We start from the raw sequence: 15,090 nt of genomic DNA on the forward strand, positions 1-15,090 counted from the left end.
CATTTTCCCCCTGTCTCCCTCCCCCGAATCCTAGGAACTAGGGCAGCGGCGATGATCCAGCTCCTCCCCTGCGAGATCACAGGCCTCTCACTCCCTCTGTTTGCCACTTCGATGAGGGGAGGCCGGGACCCTAATTGTTTCAGACCGGTGGTGGTAGGGTAAGGTTTTTAGATTAGGTTTTAGTCCCTAGTCGGCGGTGGTTCCGTAGGACGGCGTCACGTCGGCATGGAATAAGTCCTCTCCAAGCCTAGCCCTAGCCGTGATGGCGCTCCTTGGCATGTTTGAAGGCGTAGGTGGATGGTGTGTCATAAGATTTGGTTTTCCGGGTTGGGTTTTTCTTCCGCAGGTTCGCCTTGGTGGCGCTGTCCTACAAGTGGCGGTGCAAACACTGAACCCGGACGAACGTACGAGCACGACAGTAGCACGATCGAGGTGCATTCCCAGCTAGCCGGCGCAGCCACGTCCACAGCCCTAGCGAACCAATAATTCCCATTCCCATGCCGTCGAGGGCGCGAGGCCGACGACCTGGCGCAACGCACGGCGACCACGGTGCCCGGCCGGCGTATGGCGCGGACTGCGCGTGAGAATTAATTGCGCCGCCGGATTGTTTCCTCGGATCGCAGCAAACGCGCGTACGGACAGGTGCGGCATGGGACGATGGAGTACGCTACGTGAAGGTGATGACGCGTACATCTTGGGCGCCTCGTACGTGCACATGGGGGTGGACCTAACAGAAGCGCCGACCGATCAAGTTGACGCTGCCGGGTTCGACGCACGGCGTACCATACCATACATACGCCGAACTCGGGAAAATTGGAGTCTCGGCACGGCGGCGACTGATCCTGCCGTCCTGCGTCGATGGATCGAGCACGGCGTACGTCCTCGATCAAGGATAAGCTGACGTCACTGGTCTTTCAGGCTTATGCTACAGCTCAGCCATATCCCGTTTTGTCCACGGCAAGCAAGCACGCGCACCAAGCGCGGTAATCACGTACTCCGGAGCACGACGCGGTAAAGCCTGGCCGGGCGAATGTTTGCTAGGAGTGGATGACATTTGCGAAATGCTCAGATGGCAGTCTTACATAGGTAGAGGTTGACAGTTTCTTTAGGACAGCATTACAGTTTCTGAAAAGAGAAAAAAAAATAAGCAAAAGGAGTAGAAAATGCCACTGCTTGATATCGCGTGGTAACTAAAACTGCCAGCAAACAATGTTTTTTTCTCATGAGGGGCGATCGTTTTTTCATCCTCTTTCTAGAGAACGTCAGCTAGATAGCATTACCGTGATGATATTGCTCAAACGTCAAACAGTAACAGAGCGGGCGCGTCGGTTAACCAAACTTGAAGCGAAACTTAATTATTCTTTACACGCGGACACCATACCGGACCACCCGCTCACTGATCCGACCCGGCTGTAAAATATCGTCCGTGTCAAGATCTTCTTCCCCGGACACCTGCACTGCGTCATCATCACCCAGCCTTTCGCATCACGTCATGTGCGTGCGTCGTGTCATGATGAACAAGGCATGGGTATTCTAGAAAAAAAATTAATAAGGCATGGAAAATATGGAAATATCGGCGCGGGGCCAAACTTTTCGGGATCATGCCCCCCCCCCCCCCCCCCCCCCCCCCCGCGGAGTTTATCTCGATTAGGCAGGTTAGATCCGGGGTGACGTCACCCATTACACGCATGCGCGCTTCGCCGCCACGTCGCCGTGGACACGAGGCATGGCGCGCGATCCTTGGGGCCCCGTTATCTTCCTGCTCCGGATAGTTCCACGGCGGCCGCTCGCCGGTCGCCGTGCTATGCTACGCTATGCTCCTCTGGTGCCGTGCGTGACCCGGGGAGCAGCCGTATCTAGCTAGGGCCTAGGGCTGATCTGGCGCCCTAGTAGTTTAGTGAGCAACCACTCCACGTGTTTCGACTTTTTCTGTGGACGGACGGCCTCCATTGCCAGGCTGCTGCTCATGGTCAATTAGTTGGTCATGGTTCTGGCACCGAGGTCAAGCCGGTGGCGTCCCACGCTAAGAACGGAATGCCACTGATTCCCTAATACATATCATTACGGGAGAAAGTGACCGGAGCAGCCGATACACTGTGCGTGCTTGTAGAGTTGTAGTAGAGCTGGCTTGTTTCCCAGCCATGACGATTGTGTGTTTGCCTTGGCGTGTACTTAAAACAAGCACGCGCATGGCGTGTAGGCGGCAGCAACTTGGCTGACATGGCGGCCGAATGGTTGGCCTGATCCTTTATGCAGCCTGCTGACGTCTCGCTTGGGTGATCTTAGGCGCGAGTCATTACCCAAAATTAACCTGCAACCCTGAGCCTGAAAGCGAAATTAAGCTTTGATCCTGAACCCCGAGAGCTGGGAAATGCTGTTGCCTGCGAGGAGCGAGCCTAACATTAATCACATCCCAGAACCCAGATGGAAATGAGCATATATCTAGGTTGACAGCGTCTCATCTACAATAATACTGTCTCAGACAACCGACCGTTTTTTTTTTCTCCTTTTCTCTGCGGGAAAGACATTCGACAGTTTCGTTGTCTCTGCGGCACAGATGTTTACTAGCGTAGTATACACAGGACTAAAGCTCCATTCAGGCAACAAAACAGGCGCATGATTGTACGACGGTGATGATAGTCTTTCTGGAAGACACGGCATCACAATTCGATGAGCCTACCCATACCCACACAATGCCGGAGAAAGCAAGAAAAATGTTTATCTGAAATGCACGCATCTTTCCACAAAAGGATGCATGATTGCCATGCACAAGTATGACCAACGGCCGTGGAATAATTGAGAACCTAACAACCACCTCAGGATGTGATACGACGGCGGATCACAAAGGCTAACGACATGCAATGAACACCCATCCAACTTAGCCCCCTCCAGTGGCACTATCAATATGCATCCTCCAAAACCCCAAGGTACAGTCAAAGCTAAAGACAAGGCAATATATATTAGTTGATGGCACTATCTTGCACCGATGCCAACTTTATACCACTAGCACTACTCTCAATCCTCTGGGTTCTCCCAACAGGCAAAAACTTGCGCAGTCGCCTTACGGGTGATCTTGAAGGATGTGTTCTTGTCATCTGAAAAGCATAAAACTGGAGTTTAGATCTCACATTAACACTATGGGGTACTCCAGCTCATACCACTGATCGTGTTTCAAACTGATTCCTAGTTGTAGTAGCGAGACAATGCTCCCACCACTTTTCTCATGAACAGCCATAATATTACCTTAACAGCCCAATATTGCAACAGAACGCATGCAGAGTTTCAACACTGGACACAGTTTTATAGTGATAACAACATTCATTCCCATGGGGCTTGAATGTAAGAAAGATGAGGCGGACAAGACATAACAAGATGCCATGCACAGAGGAAAACAGTAACACACCTTACTCGGGCTTCGGCTCGCTGATGACTGCACCCACACTCTTAAACCAGCGTATCAGGTTGCGGTGATCCTTCACGTAAAGCCAGGCTTGTAGAAATGGGAAGAGCTTCTCATTTATGCCACGAGCCTCAATGTAAAAATGGAATGCATCGCGCACCTTCTCATCCAACTCTCTGTGAACCCAAAATCAAATTTTGATATATTATAAACAAAATCTAGCAAGTTAACACTCATGGCATCTGTTACTTTGTTAGTACTATCATGTACAAACAAGGCTAGCACCAGGACAAACCGAATTACTCCATTAGGAGGCAATTAAAAATTAAACATCACATCGCTTCTGCATACCAGGGAAAACAAGCAACCACAATCCAAGCAGCTGTGCAAAGTTGCAAACAATAGCAGCACACAGGACAACTCGTCGATTATTACAGACAGGTTAGGATCAGTGCTTATAAGAAAATCAATTTGGATATCCATCTGCACTGATATCTGCTCTCAAGAGGGCCTATTTAAAAAAAGGTGACTGGATCACCGGAGAATAATGTAAATGATCTTTAATATTAGAATAAATATCAAGAAACCATAACTATTGAGGCATAGGTTTCAAAAAGCCACAACTTATGGAATTTGTTTCACTTAACCATAACTCTTGGGGCAGATGGTTACAGCCCAAATCATATGTTTCAGCTAGGTCAACAGCGATTCTGACCTACAGGGTCCACTAGCCAGCTCTGAGTGACAAAAAGGCTGGGTTTGGAAGAGCTCATAGACCAGCTTATAGGTCCAAAAAAGCCAGAAGCTATCCCTGATCAAAAGCTTAAAAACAGCTTAATCTCACAGGCCATTCGTTTTCCCGTTGGTGGCAGGAAGCCTCGAATGTGAGGCTTCCTGAGCTACTCAGAGCCCTCACCCACCATCCTCATGGCAATGCCCCTAAACTTCACGAAAATTACATCAAATGTGCTTCCGGAGTGAATGCTGCCTTGCCACATGCTGGCTGGTACATATATATTTGAGATTAGGGCTTTGGTCTGAGACAAAGCAATGGGCTTTGGTACAGGGGTCTGAGGTCAGGGAGGCTTTAAAAAGGATGAAAGGAGGCAAGGCAATGGGCCCTGATTGTATCCCCATTGAGGTGTGGAGAGGCCTCGGAGACATAGTGATAGTATGGCTAACTAAGCTTTTCAACCTCATTTTTCAGGCAAACAAGATGCCAGAAGAATGGAGCTGGAGTATATTAGTGCGAATCTTCAAAAACAGAGATCTCTCTCAAAAACAAGGGGGATGTTCAAAGTTGTACTAATTACCGCGGAATTAAGCTCATGAGCCATATAATGGAACTATGAGAGAGAGTCATTGAGCACCGCTTAAGAAGAATGACAAGCTTGACCAAAAATCAGTTTGGTTTCATGCCTTGGGATGTCGACCATGGAAGCCATTTTCTGGGTATGCCAACTTATGGAGGGATATATGGAGCAAAAGGACCTGCATATGGTGTTCATTGACTTGAAGAAGGCCTATGATAAGATACCGCTCAATGTCATGTGGTGGGCCTTGGAGAAACACAAGCTCCCAACAAAGTACATTGCCCTCATCAAGGACATGTACGATAATGCTGTGAGAAGTGTTCGAACAAGTGATAGCGGCACTGATGACTTCCTGATTTAAATAGGACTGCACCAAGGGTCAGCTTTGAGCCATTATCTTTTGCTTGTGATGGATGAGGTCACAAGGGATATACAAGGAGATATCCCATGGTGTATGCTCTCTGTGGATGATGTCAGTGCTAGTCGATGATAGTCGGACGGGGGTTAATAGAAAGTTAGAGCTATGGAGACAAACCTTGGAATTGGTTTTAGGCTTAGTAGAACTAAAACCGAGTACATGATGTGCGGTTTTAGTACTACTAGGCACAAGCAAGAGGAGGTTAGCCTTGATGGGCAGGTGGTACCTCAGAAGGACACCTTTCAACATTTGGGGTCAATGTTGCAGAAGGATGGTGATATTGACGAAGATGTGAGCCATCAAATCAAAGCAGGATGGATGAAGTGGTGCCAAGCTTCTTGCGTTCTCTGTGGCAAGAGTGCACAAAAGTTAAAAGGCAGGTTCTATAGAACGGCGATTCGACCCGCAATGTTGTATTGTGCTGAGTGTTGGCCGACTAAAAGGCGACATTTTCAACAGTTAGGTGTAGTGGAGATGCGCATGTTGAGATGGATGTGTGGCCACACAAAGAAGGATCAGGTCCGGAATAATGATATACGTGACACAGTTGGGGTAGCACCGTTGAAGAGAAGCTTGCGTCTGAGATTGTTTGGGCATATTCAGCGCAGACCTCCAAAAGCTCCACTGCATAGCGGACGGCTAAAACCTGTTGATAATGTCAAGAGAGGTTGGGGTAGACCAAACTTGACATGGGAGGGATCCGTAAAGAGAGATCTGAACGCTATGGACAGAACCATGAGTTGGTTGCGAGATCTTATGGGTTTCAGCTCTAGCCCACCCCAACTTGTTTGGGACTAAAGCCTTTGTTATTGTTGTTGTTGTATTAGGGCTTTGGTCTGAAATTTGATGAATAAACAGTTCAACCACAGTCTTACGTTGCATTGATGGGTGTGGGATGATAGATTGGTGGACAGTGGTGGGGACAGGAGGGGGAAGGGAAGGATCTAAATGGTTACAAGCAAGGTCCAATGGACATCGATCCAACCAGGCTGGGTTCAAACCATTCCAGGTCAGTGTGTGACGAGGCAGCATCATCTTGGTCATTTTGCCACATCAGATATGAATCAGTGTGCCCGCAGGTCAGAATCACTGTCAACTGGGCTGCAAGGCAAGATTCGGGGTGAGCTCCTATAAACGACCACCCCAATAGTTGTGGTTAAGTGATTTCTTCCCTAAAAGTTCAGTTTTCTAAAAACTTTGTCCCAACAGATGCGGTTCCTTGATATTTATACTACATATTTCAATTCGAACTTCTTCAGCATTGTGCACTGCATATTGGAACCAAGTAGGCACATACATTCTACACCCCTATTTCCTTCAAGACACGATAGCAGTAATTTAACCAAGTATATCATCATGAACATTAAGATCATCCTATGTCTGCAGGCAGCCAGTCATTGTTGCAGGGCCACAGGCCTAAGATTCTTTATCAAAGTATCCAACCATCTCTAAGATAGCGAATCACTATTTGTTCACAACATGTAAAATTCTAAAGATAGTGACTACGGGGTACAAACTACAAAAGGACTTGGCAATGAAATTAGATTCCCACATGAGTACCAAGTCTTGGCACATTGGTATACCTAAAACTCCACAAAATATCCATGTTTTCAGTTCTCATGCCCATTGACAACAGCTACTTCATACAAAACAACAGGCAATATGCAGCTGAAATATGTCCTGTCACCACTTGCAGGATGTTCTTACTTCTTAGTGCCCTTATTGAAGTTTCAATTTGAACTGCCTACCATCATTTATGATCGATTGATTATGAACAAAACCACCATCTTTGAGCCTATGTCTTTCATTGATCAGTTAACAAATAGGTCATGTCATAGCTAACAAATAGAAAATCTGCTTTACTCAATTCTATCAGACAGAATCAATCTAAAGGATGTTGCCAACAAAGCATCTACACATATGACACCAGGTCACCAGCTCTGCCAACTGAATTAGTAAAATCACGATTCTTCATATGGATTTCACATTTCAATGCCGCGCCCAAATTGGTCAACCTAATAACCAGTTTTATATTGCGCAGCAAATTAGATTCCTACTAAAACTGAAGCACTGACTTTACCGTACAAGCTCCTGTGTTAACAAAATTACAAACAATCAAATTCGCACGCATTGAGAAGAAATAACTCACTGGAAGATGCGTCCCTGGTACTCGCCACCGCCCTTCGTCGCCGCGGCCACCGCCACCGCCCCAGACGCGGCCGTCTTCGACCGAAGGCAAACGGAATGGATCCCCACGGCGTCGGGGTACAATCCACACAGGAACTGCAGCGACTTGCTGCTCTCCGGCCTGGAGATGTCGACGTGGAGGAAGAGCTGGCTGATTGACCCGCTCACCCCGCCTGCGCCGTCGGAGCCGTCGGAATCAGAGTCGGCACCGGGGGGCATGATGTTGGAGAGCCTGGCGACGGAGATGGAGATCTCCTCGCCGGCCTCGCCGTAGCTGCGGCGGAGCACGGGACCCGAGGTCTGGTCCAGGGCGCCCTTGACGATGGTGTAGGGCTTGGGCGGGCTGATCTTGGGCGGGGGCGTCATTTTGGAGACCTCGAGGTAGTGCTCCTTGAGGGAGCGGAGGAGGATGGAGTTCACGGCCGAGGAGGACGCGACTGCGGTGGCCGCGGCGGAGGAGCGTGGCCGTGGTGAGTTGGAGAGGGCGCGGCGGAGGGGGCGGCGCGGCGGAGCATCCTGGCGAGGCGGAGAGAAGGGTTTAGGGGTTACACTACGGATGGGGAATTATGCGGTTTGTTTGTCTGTTTATTTTCGTCCAGAGGAAATTACGGCTGCTAATGGCACGTGGGCCGAATGGTACTCTCCCCGATTCTTTTTATAGCCTGGATATAAGTTTTGTTTGAAGTCAATGTACCTCTGATTTGACTCAAGTTATAGAAAAAAGCATCAACAGTCATAATACCAAATCTGGATTCACTCTGGAATGTAGTCGATATAAGTTTTGTTGAAGTCAATGTACCTTCAATTTGACTAAAGTTATAGAAAAAGCATCAACAGTTACAATACCAAATCTGGATTCACTCTGGAATGTAGTTCATATTATATATATTTGGTATTGTAATTTTTGTTATTTTTTAATTTAAATTTGGTCAAATTTTATCATGTTTGACTTGACACAAATCTTATATGCGGAGTAAAAAACGAAGTGAGTACAGTTTGTTGTCTTTCTCATTAATCATGCTTTCTCATTCGAGTCAGAATCGTAATTCTTCTAAAAAGCAAAAAAAGTTAGAATCATAATGTTTTTTTAGACAAAATCATAATGGTTTATCAGATACACCTAGCTGATTTTCATACCTAGACTGAAAACATAGAAGGATTAGAAGATCAAAATACCTAAAGACGGTTGACGCTCTATGGGGAAGGATCAATCACGGCGACGCTTCTTCGGCTCGCTCTAATCCTTGTAGTCGTTGATACGTGGAATATAATCTCTGTCATTTCTTTTGTTCTTTTGTACTGCATTGACAGTTGGTAAATAGGTTGTACGTTTTTTTGAAAGAAAATAATTAAAGACGGTAAAAATAAAAATATTTAGTAACACAATAAATTATCCCAAATGATAACGCCACACGTGTGATATGAAGCAACATGGCCCAAACGCCTTCATTATCATTCATTTTGCCACGTCAAAATAGATGACAGCAGCGGGAATCTTTTTGGTTTTTGGCTTAAAAATGTTTTATCTTCTAATTAAAAAATCCAATTAAAAATTCTTTTTCATCCCATGTTGATATGTTTTGACATTTTTTTACCAAAAGTTGCCATGATGTTTACACTGTAGTTGCCATAGTCTTTACACTAAAGTTGCCATGTGGCAATTTAGTTTATAGATCATGGCAATTTTAGTATTTTGACCATGGCAATTTCAGTACTTTGACCATGAAAATTATTTTTTGTATGAACCATGACAATTTTAAGTGCGTGTATTATGACAATTTTAGTTTATGATTCATGGCAAGTTAGTTTTAATTCCCTATTTTATAATATGCAAAATTTACTTTTAAAGGTAGAAGAAAAAATAGTTAAGACATATCATGGCAACTTTTAACCCTCCAAAAAATGTTGTCGAAATATATTGATATGAGATCTATTTTCGAAGATCTCATTGTGATGGATTTGATGGTGAAAACGGATCTTCAATCGGATTTTTACTTAAGAGATGAAACATTTTAAAAACTAGAAATCCAAAAAGATTCCCACATGCATGCATGCGGTGATGTGATGCAATCTGTGTGTTGCAGGACGTGTAGGCGGGTGTTGCTTAACCCGGGCATGGGCAGCCCGGCCCGAAAAACCTGGGTCGGGCTTGACATTCGGGCCGGGCTCGGGCTTTGTTTTGCAGCCCGAAAGATAGTTCGGTCCGGGCTCGGGCTTCAATTTTTCTGTATTTCGGGCCAGGCTTGCACGTGCGCGTACTAAAAAATAGCATTTGGGCCGGGTTTTCGGGCTTCGGGCTTGATTTCGGGTCGGGCTCGGGCTTGAAATTAGGGATCGGGCTTCGGGCCAGGCTCGGGCTTGAGAAATGAAGGTCGGGCTTTTACAAGCCCGGCCCGAAACTGGGCCCGGCCCGACGTTTGCCCGAGTTTAGGTGTTGCTCCCACCACACATGTGGACGTTATCAGCGTCCTAAATTATTTGCACAACAAAGAAGTAATATTTTCATTAGAAAATATCAAAAAGGAGATTAGCAGTACAAAAAAACAGTTTGCACAAAACAAAGAAAAGTGCAAAAAAAGTTTCTAAAATCAAGTTAACAGTTTTTTTAGCATCAGTACAGACACAAGCGCTCATATACACGCGCATACACTCACCCCTATGAACACACACACGCACACCCTACCCCTATGAGCACCTCTGAGAGACTGAGTCGGCATATCATCTTGAGATTTACGAAGCCACCGTAGGCGCCTCGTCATCGATGGGAACATCTTCTCCCACCGAAAGAGCATCGCCGTAAATCCTGAAATAAATCCAGGAATAATGCGAGCACCAGGATTTAAACTCTGTTGGGTTGGGGATACCATTGTCCACCTAACCATCTCAATCACAGGTTGATTCGCAAATCAAATTAACAGTTGAAACATATTGAGCAATACAAAAATAAGTTGTACACTATAATACACGGGTTGCACAGTTTGAAAATGCAACATGTACATACTTAAAGTTAAATAAAAATAATTAAAAAAACTCAAAATGTATGACTGGAAGAACCAAATAAAAAAATTGCCCATAACAAATACACGCGATCACATTTAAAGAAACATGAAATTAGTTTAGATAAAAAGAAATGGTTAATTTTGCAAAAAAAAAGTATACAATCGACTTATTGCACCAAAGAACAATGAATCAACTAAAGCGTATTCATGCAAAGAAAAAACTAAAGTGTAACAATTATCTGCTGCCCCCTTCGTCCCAAAATAAGTGTCTTAATTTTGTAATAACTCTAGTACAAAGTTGTATTAAGCAACATTACAAACTGAGGAACCCCTAGCGCTCCTCCCCTAGCGCGTCGGCCGCCTCCCGGCCCGGCCTTCCCCTCCCTCCCAGCGGCCACCACTCCGGTGCCGGCGGCCACCGCCCCCGCCCGATGGCCTCTCGGGTGTCCCTCTCCGCCTCCTCCTCCTCGTCAGGATCCTCCCTCCCGCCCCGTGTTGGGTAACGTAGTAATTTCAAAAAAAAATCCTACGCACACGCAAGATCATGGTGATGCATAGCAACGAGAGGGGAGAGTGTTGTCCACATACCCTCGTAGACCGAAAGCGGAAGCGTTAGCACAACGCGGTTGATGTAGTCGTACGTCTTCACGGCTCGACCGATCAAGCACCGAAAGCACGGCACCTCCGAGTTCTTGAACACGTTCAGCTCAATGACGTCCCTCGAACTCCGATCCAGCCGAGTGTCGAGGGAGAGTTCCGTCAGCACGACGGTGTGGTGATGATGATGATGTTCTACCGACGCAGGGCTTCGCCTAAGCACCGCTACGATATTATCGAGGAGGACTATGGTGGAGGGGGGCACCGCACACGGCTAAAAGATCAATGATCAATTGTTGTGTCTATGGGGTGCCCTCCTCCTCCATATATAAAGGGGGGAGGAGGAGAGGGTCGGCCAAGGGGAGAGGGGCGCCCAAGGGGGGCAATCCTACTCCAAGTAGGTTTGCCCCCTCCTTTCCTATTCCAAGTAGGAGAAGGGGGAAGGAGGAGGTGGAGAGAAGGAAGGAGAAGGGGGCCCGCCGCCCCCTTCCCTTCCCAAATCGGATTGGGGCAAGGGGGGCCGCGCGCCACCTCGTGGCTCCCTCTCTCCTTTCCACTAAGGCCCATAAGGCCCAATAGCTTCCCAGGGGGGGGGGGTCTGGTAACCCCGGTACTCCGGTATATGCCCGAAACCTTCCGGAACCATTCCGGTGTTCGAACATAGTCGTCCAATATATCAATCTTCATGCCTCGACCATTTCGAGACTCCTCATCATGTCCGTGATCACATCCGGGACTCCGAACAACCTTCGGTACATCAAAACACATAAGCTCATAATATAACTGTCATCTAACTTTAAGCGTGCGGACCCTACGGGTTTGAGAACTATGTAGACATGACCGAGACACGCCTCCGGTCAATAACCAATAGCAGAACCTGGATGCTCATATTGGCTCCTACATATTCTACGAAGATCTTTATCGGTCAGACCGCATAACAACATACGTTGTTCCCTTTGTCATCGGTATGTTACTTGCCCGAGATTCGATCATCGATATCTCAATACCTAGTTCAATCTCGTTAACGGCAAGTCTCTTTACTCGTTACGTAATGCATCATCCCGTAACTAACTCATTAGCTACATTGCTTGCAAGGCTTATAGTGATGTGCATTACCGACAGGGCCTAGAGATACCTCTCCGACAATCGGAGTGATAAATCCTAATCTCGAAATACGTCAACTCAACAAGTACCTTTGGAGACACATGTAGAACACCTTTATAATCACCCAGTTATGTTGTGACGTTTGGTAGCACACAAAGTGTTCCTCCGGTAAGCGGGAGTTATATAATCTCATAGTCATAGGAACATGTATAAGTCATGAAGAAAGCAATAGCAACATACTAAACGATCAAGTGCTAAGCTAACGGAATGGGTCAAGTCAATCACATCACTCTCCTAATGATGTGATCTCGTTAATCAAATAATAACTCATGTCTATGGTTAGGAAACTTAACCATCTTTGATTCATGAGCTAGTCAAGTAGAGGCATACTAGTGACACTATGTTTGTCTAAGTACTCACACATGTATTATGTTTCCGGGTAATACAATTCTAGTATGAATAATAAACATTTATCATGATATGAGGAAATAAATAATAACTTTATTATTGCCTCTGGGGCATATTTCCTTCACCCCCGCCCGGCAGCCGCTCCGCTCGGTCGTCGTCGGCCCTGAGGTGCTCGGCACTGCCTTCGGCCCGATCCTCCAGGGTGGATCCGGCGGTCGTGCCTCCCCCCTTTGCTGCCGGCGGCCCCGGCATGGCAGACCAAGGTCTCTCGCCGCCCTGGTTCCCCTCCTCGTCGCCTGGCTTCGCGTCGTTGCCTCTCGCCCACTCTCCCCACCAGCAGGCCGCCGCAGACCCGCATTCCCTCTGCCCTGCATGGTTGCTGCTACAATTGCGGGGACGACTGCCACATCTCCCCCGACTGCCCAATGAGACCCTGTGTGTTTGCTGTGGTGGATCCGGCCACATCGCCAGTGAGTGTCACATGTGGGGGAGCGTTTCCCTGCCGGGGGGGGGGGGGCTGCCTCGGGGGCCGCCGGTGCCCCGCCCTGCTGCCGCGGTGCCTGCGCCTGCGCCTCGTCTCCCGGGCAGGGTGGGGGCGTGCCGGCTGCGCCCCCAGCCAAGTGGATGTTTCCTCCCCTGCAGTCGCCCCGTGCTCTCGGTCCGTGATCTCTGGCGTCGCTGCCGCCACCGTCGCCGGGCCCCCCACCGGCGGGGGCGATCCGCCTGGTGAGCCACTGGCGTCCGCAGGAGCGGGTGGAGTCTGTTGGCAGTGTGCGCGGACCAGACTTTTCATTGCCGTTCATTGGCGCTAGCAGTGGCGTAAACAGGCGGCCCTTCCCGCAGGTTGTTGCTGTGTCTGCCGTAGTGGAGGATGATCGATGCTTCCTGGAGGACTCCTACGACCTGCGGCAAATGGAGGCTAACCTGGCCCTGGTGGTAGTCGTCACGGTCACCGGCACGAGGCCGGCTGTGGACTTGGCCGAGGCGGTTGCCACGCTGCATGACGAGTTTGGCATTAGCCCGAATGACATGTCCATCCGGCCCTTCTTCCCGGAGGACTTTCTGGTGATCTACGAGCACCCAATCATTCGCTGGCTCATGGTCGACCACCGGTGCGCCGCTGCCCACGGTTCGACGGGCAGCTTCGAGCTTTCGCTTCGGCCTTGGCTCCGGCAGGGCCAGGCAACTGGCGCCCACCTGCCAGTCTTGGTGCCGCTCAAGCTCGTCGGCGTTCCGGCTCATGCGTGGACTAGGAAGACTGCTGAGGTGCTCCTGAGGGGCTGCGGTTTTGTGGAGCAGATCGTGGAGCACACTGCTAGGCGCTTCGACATGTCGGCGTTCCACGTCTGGCTACGCACTGATGATCCGGAGAGGATCTCGTCCCGGCGTAGATTGTTCATCAAGGAGCCAGCGCGTGGCCACCACGGCCTCGTCTCTGACACCCCTACGGCGTTCTGGTATCCCATCTCCATTTCTCAGCTCGCGCCGCCGGTCTGGTTGGACGCGCCTGGCGATGCGGGGCCGCCGCCGCCTTCGCCGCCCTCAGAGGGAAATGGCTCGGACGGCTCTTTCGCGGGTGGTGGCCCTGGCCGTGGCCTGTCGGCACGGCATGGGGCGGTTCGGCGGTCAGTGGGCGAGGAGTGTGGAGGCTCGGATGCATCGTCGGTGGCTTCGGCCCCTCCGGCGAGGGGGGCGGTGACTCAGGCGGCCGTGGCCATGCCCGCGGAGGCGTCGTGTTTGGCCCCTATGGGCCCCCTCCCGTTGGACCTGCCTGACGTCGGAGATGAGGAGACAGGACAGCGCAGGGCAGAGCTGACAGTGGTTGGTTAGGTGGATCTTTTGACCGGGCAGACCGGGTGGACCGGGTCTTTGGCGGTCGCCCAGATGGTGGACAGGCAGACTCTAGAGAGTTTCACCTCGTGCGTTGCTGGTTTGGGTGGCCAGCAATCGGGGCCGTGTGCTGGGGCCCGGGAGTCAGCGTCGCCGCCATCTGTGGGCATGATGCCCGTGGGTTTGGCGCGGTCTCGGTTTTCAAGAGGCTCGGCCTTGGTTGTGTGTGGGGGCCCACCCCCCATGCTGGTTGGGTCCATGGTTCCGCCCTTGTCTGGCGCATGTGACAGCGCCCACCTACTGTCCCCGAGCCGCGGCAACCCGACCTCGTTGCTCGATTCGCTGGCTGATGATGGCCAATTGGATGAGGAGCTCTGCACACCCACCAATGCGACAATCCGTGGAAGGTAGGATCAGGCTTGGGAGCTGGTGCAGATCAGCCCTTCTGCGCATCAACAGGGAACCGCCACCTGCCCAGTTTGCAGTGGGGGCGAGCCATGCACGCCATGCAACCGCATGGACCCGTTGGTAGCGCTACGTGATGAGCTGGTGGCCGCCCCTTCCCCAATTCTTGCTAGGCCAGTTTTCAAAGAACCACCGGTGGCCAAAAGGCGTCCCAAGCAGAGGAGGCAACCGGTCTCGAATCCTAGGAGGAGTGTGAGGATCGCGCGCGGAGTTGGGCGGGGCTCGCAAGCTTCAAAGCAGCAAGGGGTGCTTATTAGGAAGCTTTGCTTGGCTAATGAAGGAGACCAAATTTCAGATGACATGCTGCATGCATACGCTCAGCTTTTCCAGCAGCCACTAAACGACGGGCACATCAAGGCCATTCTAGCT

The 15,090-nt window shown here is 49.5% G+C and overlaps 1 protein-coding gene across 1 annotated transcript; it reads right to left on the reverse strand.

The window, feature by feature from the left end:
- Nucleotides 1-2,701: 2,701 nt before the first annotated feature.
- Nucleotides 2,702-12,678, reverse strand: LOC123067598 (uncharacterized). The gene is made up of 6 exons (XM_044490330.1): nt 12,552-12,678; nt 8,118-8,128; nt 8,013-8,023; nt 7,281-7,868; nt 3,404-3,576; nt 2,702-3,095 (listed from the first exon to the last, which is right to left on the reverse strand). The coding sequence occupies exons 1-5, from the start codon at nt 12,676-12,678 to the stop codon at nt 3,405-3,407; spliced, it is 909 nt and encodes a 302-aa protein (XP_044346265.1). The 3' UTR covers nt 2,702-3,095; nt 3,404.
- Between the last annotated feature and the right edge of the window lie 2,412 nt (nt 12,679-15,090).

The sequence above is a fragment of the Triticum aestivum genome, chromosome 3B (genome assembly GCF_018294505.1).
Source record: "Triticum aestivum cultivar Chinese Spring chromosome 3B, IWGSC CS RefSeq v2.1, whole genome shotgun sequence".
Taxonomy (NCBI): Eukaryota; Viridiplantae; Streptophyta; class Magnoliopsida; order Poales; family Poaceae; genus Triticum; species Triticum aestivum.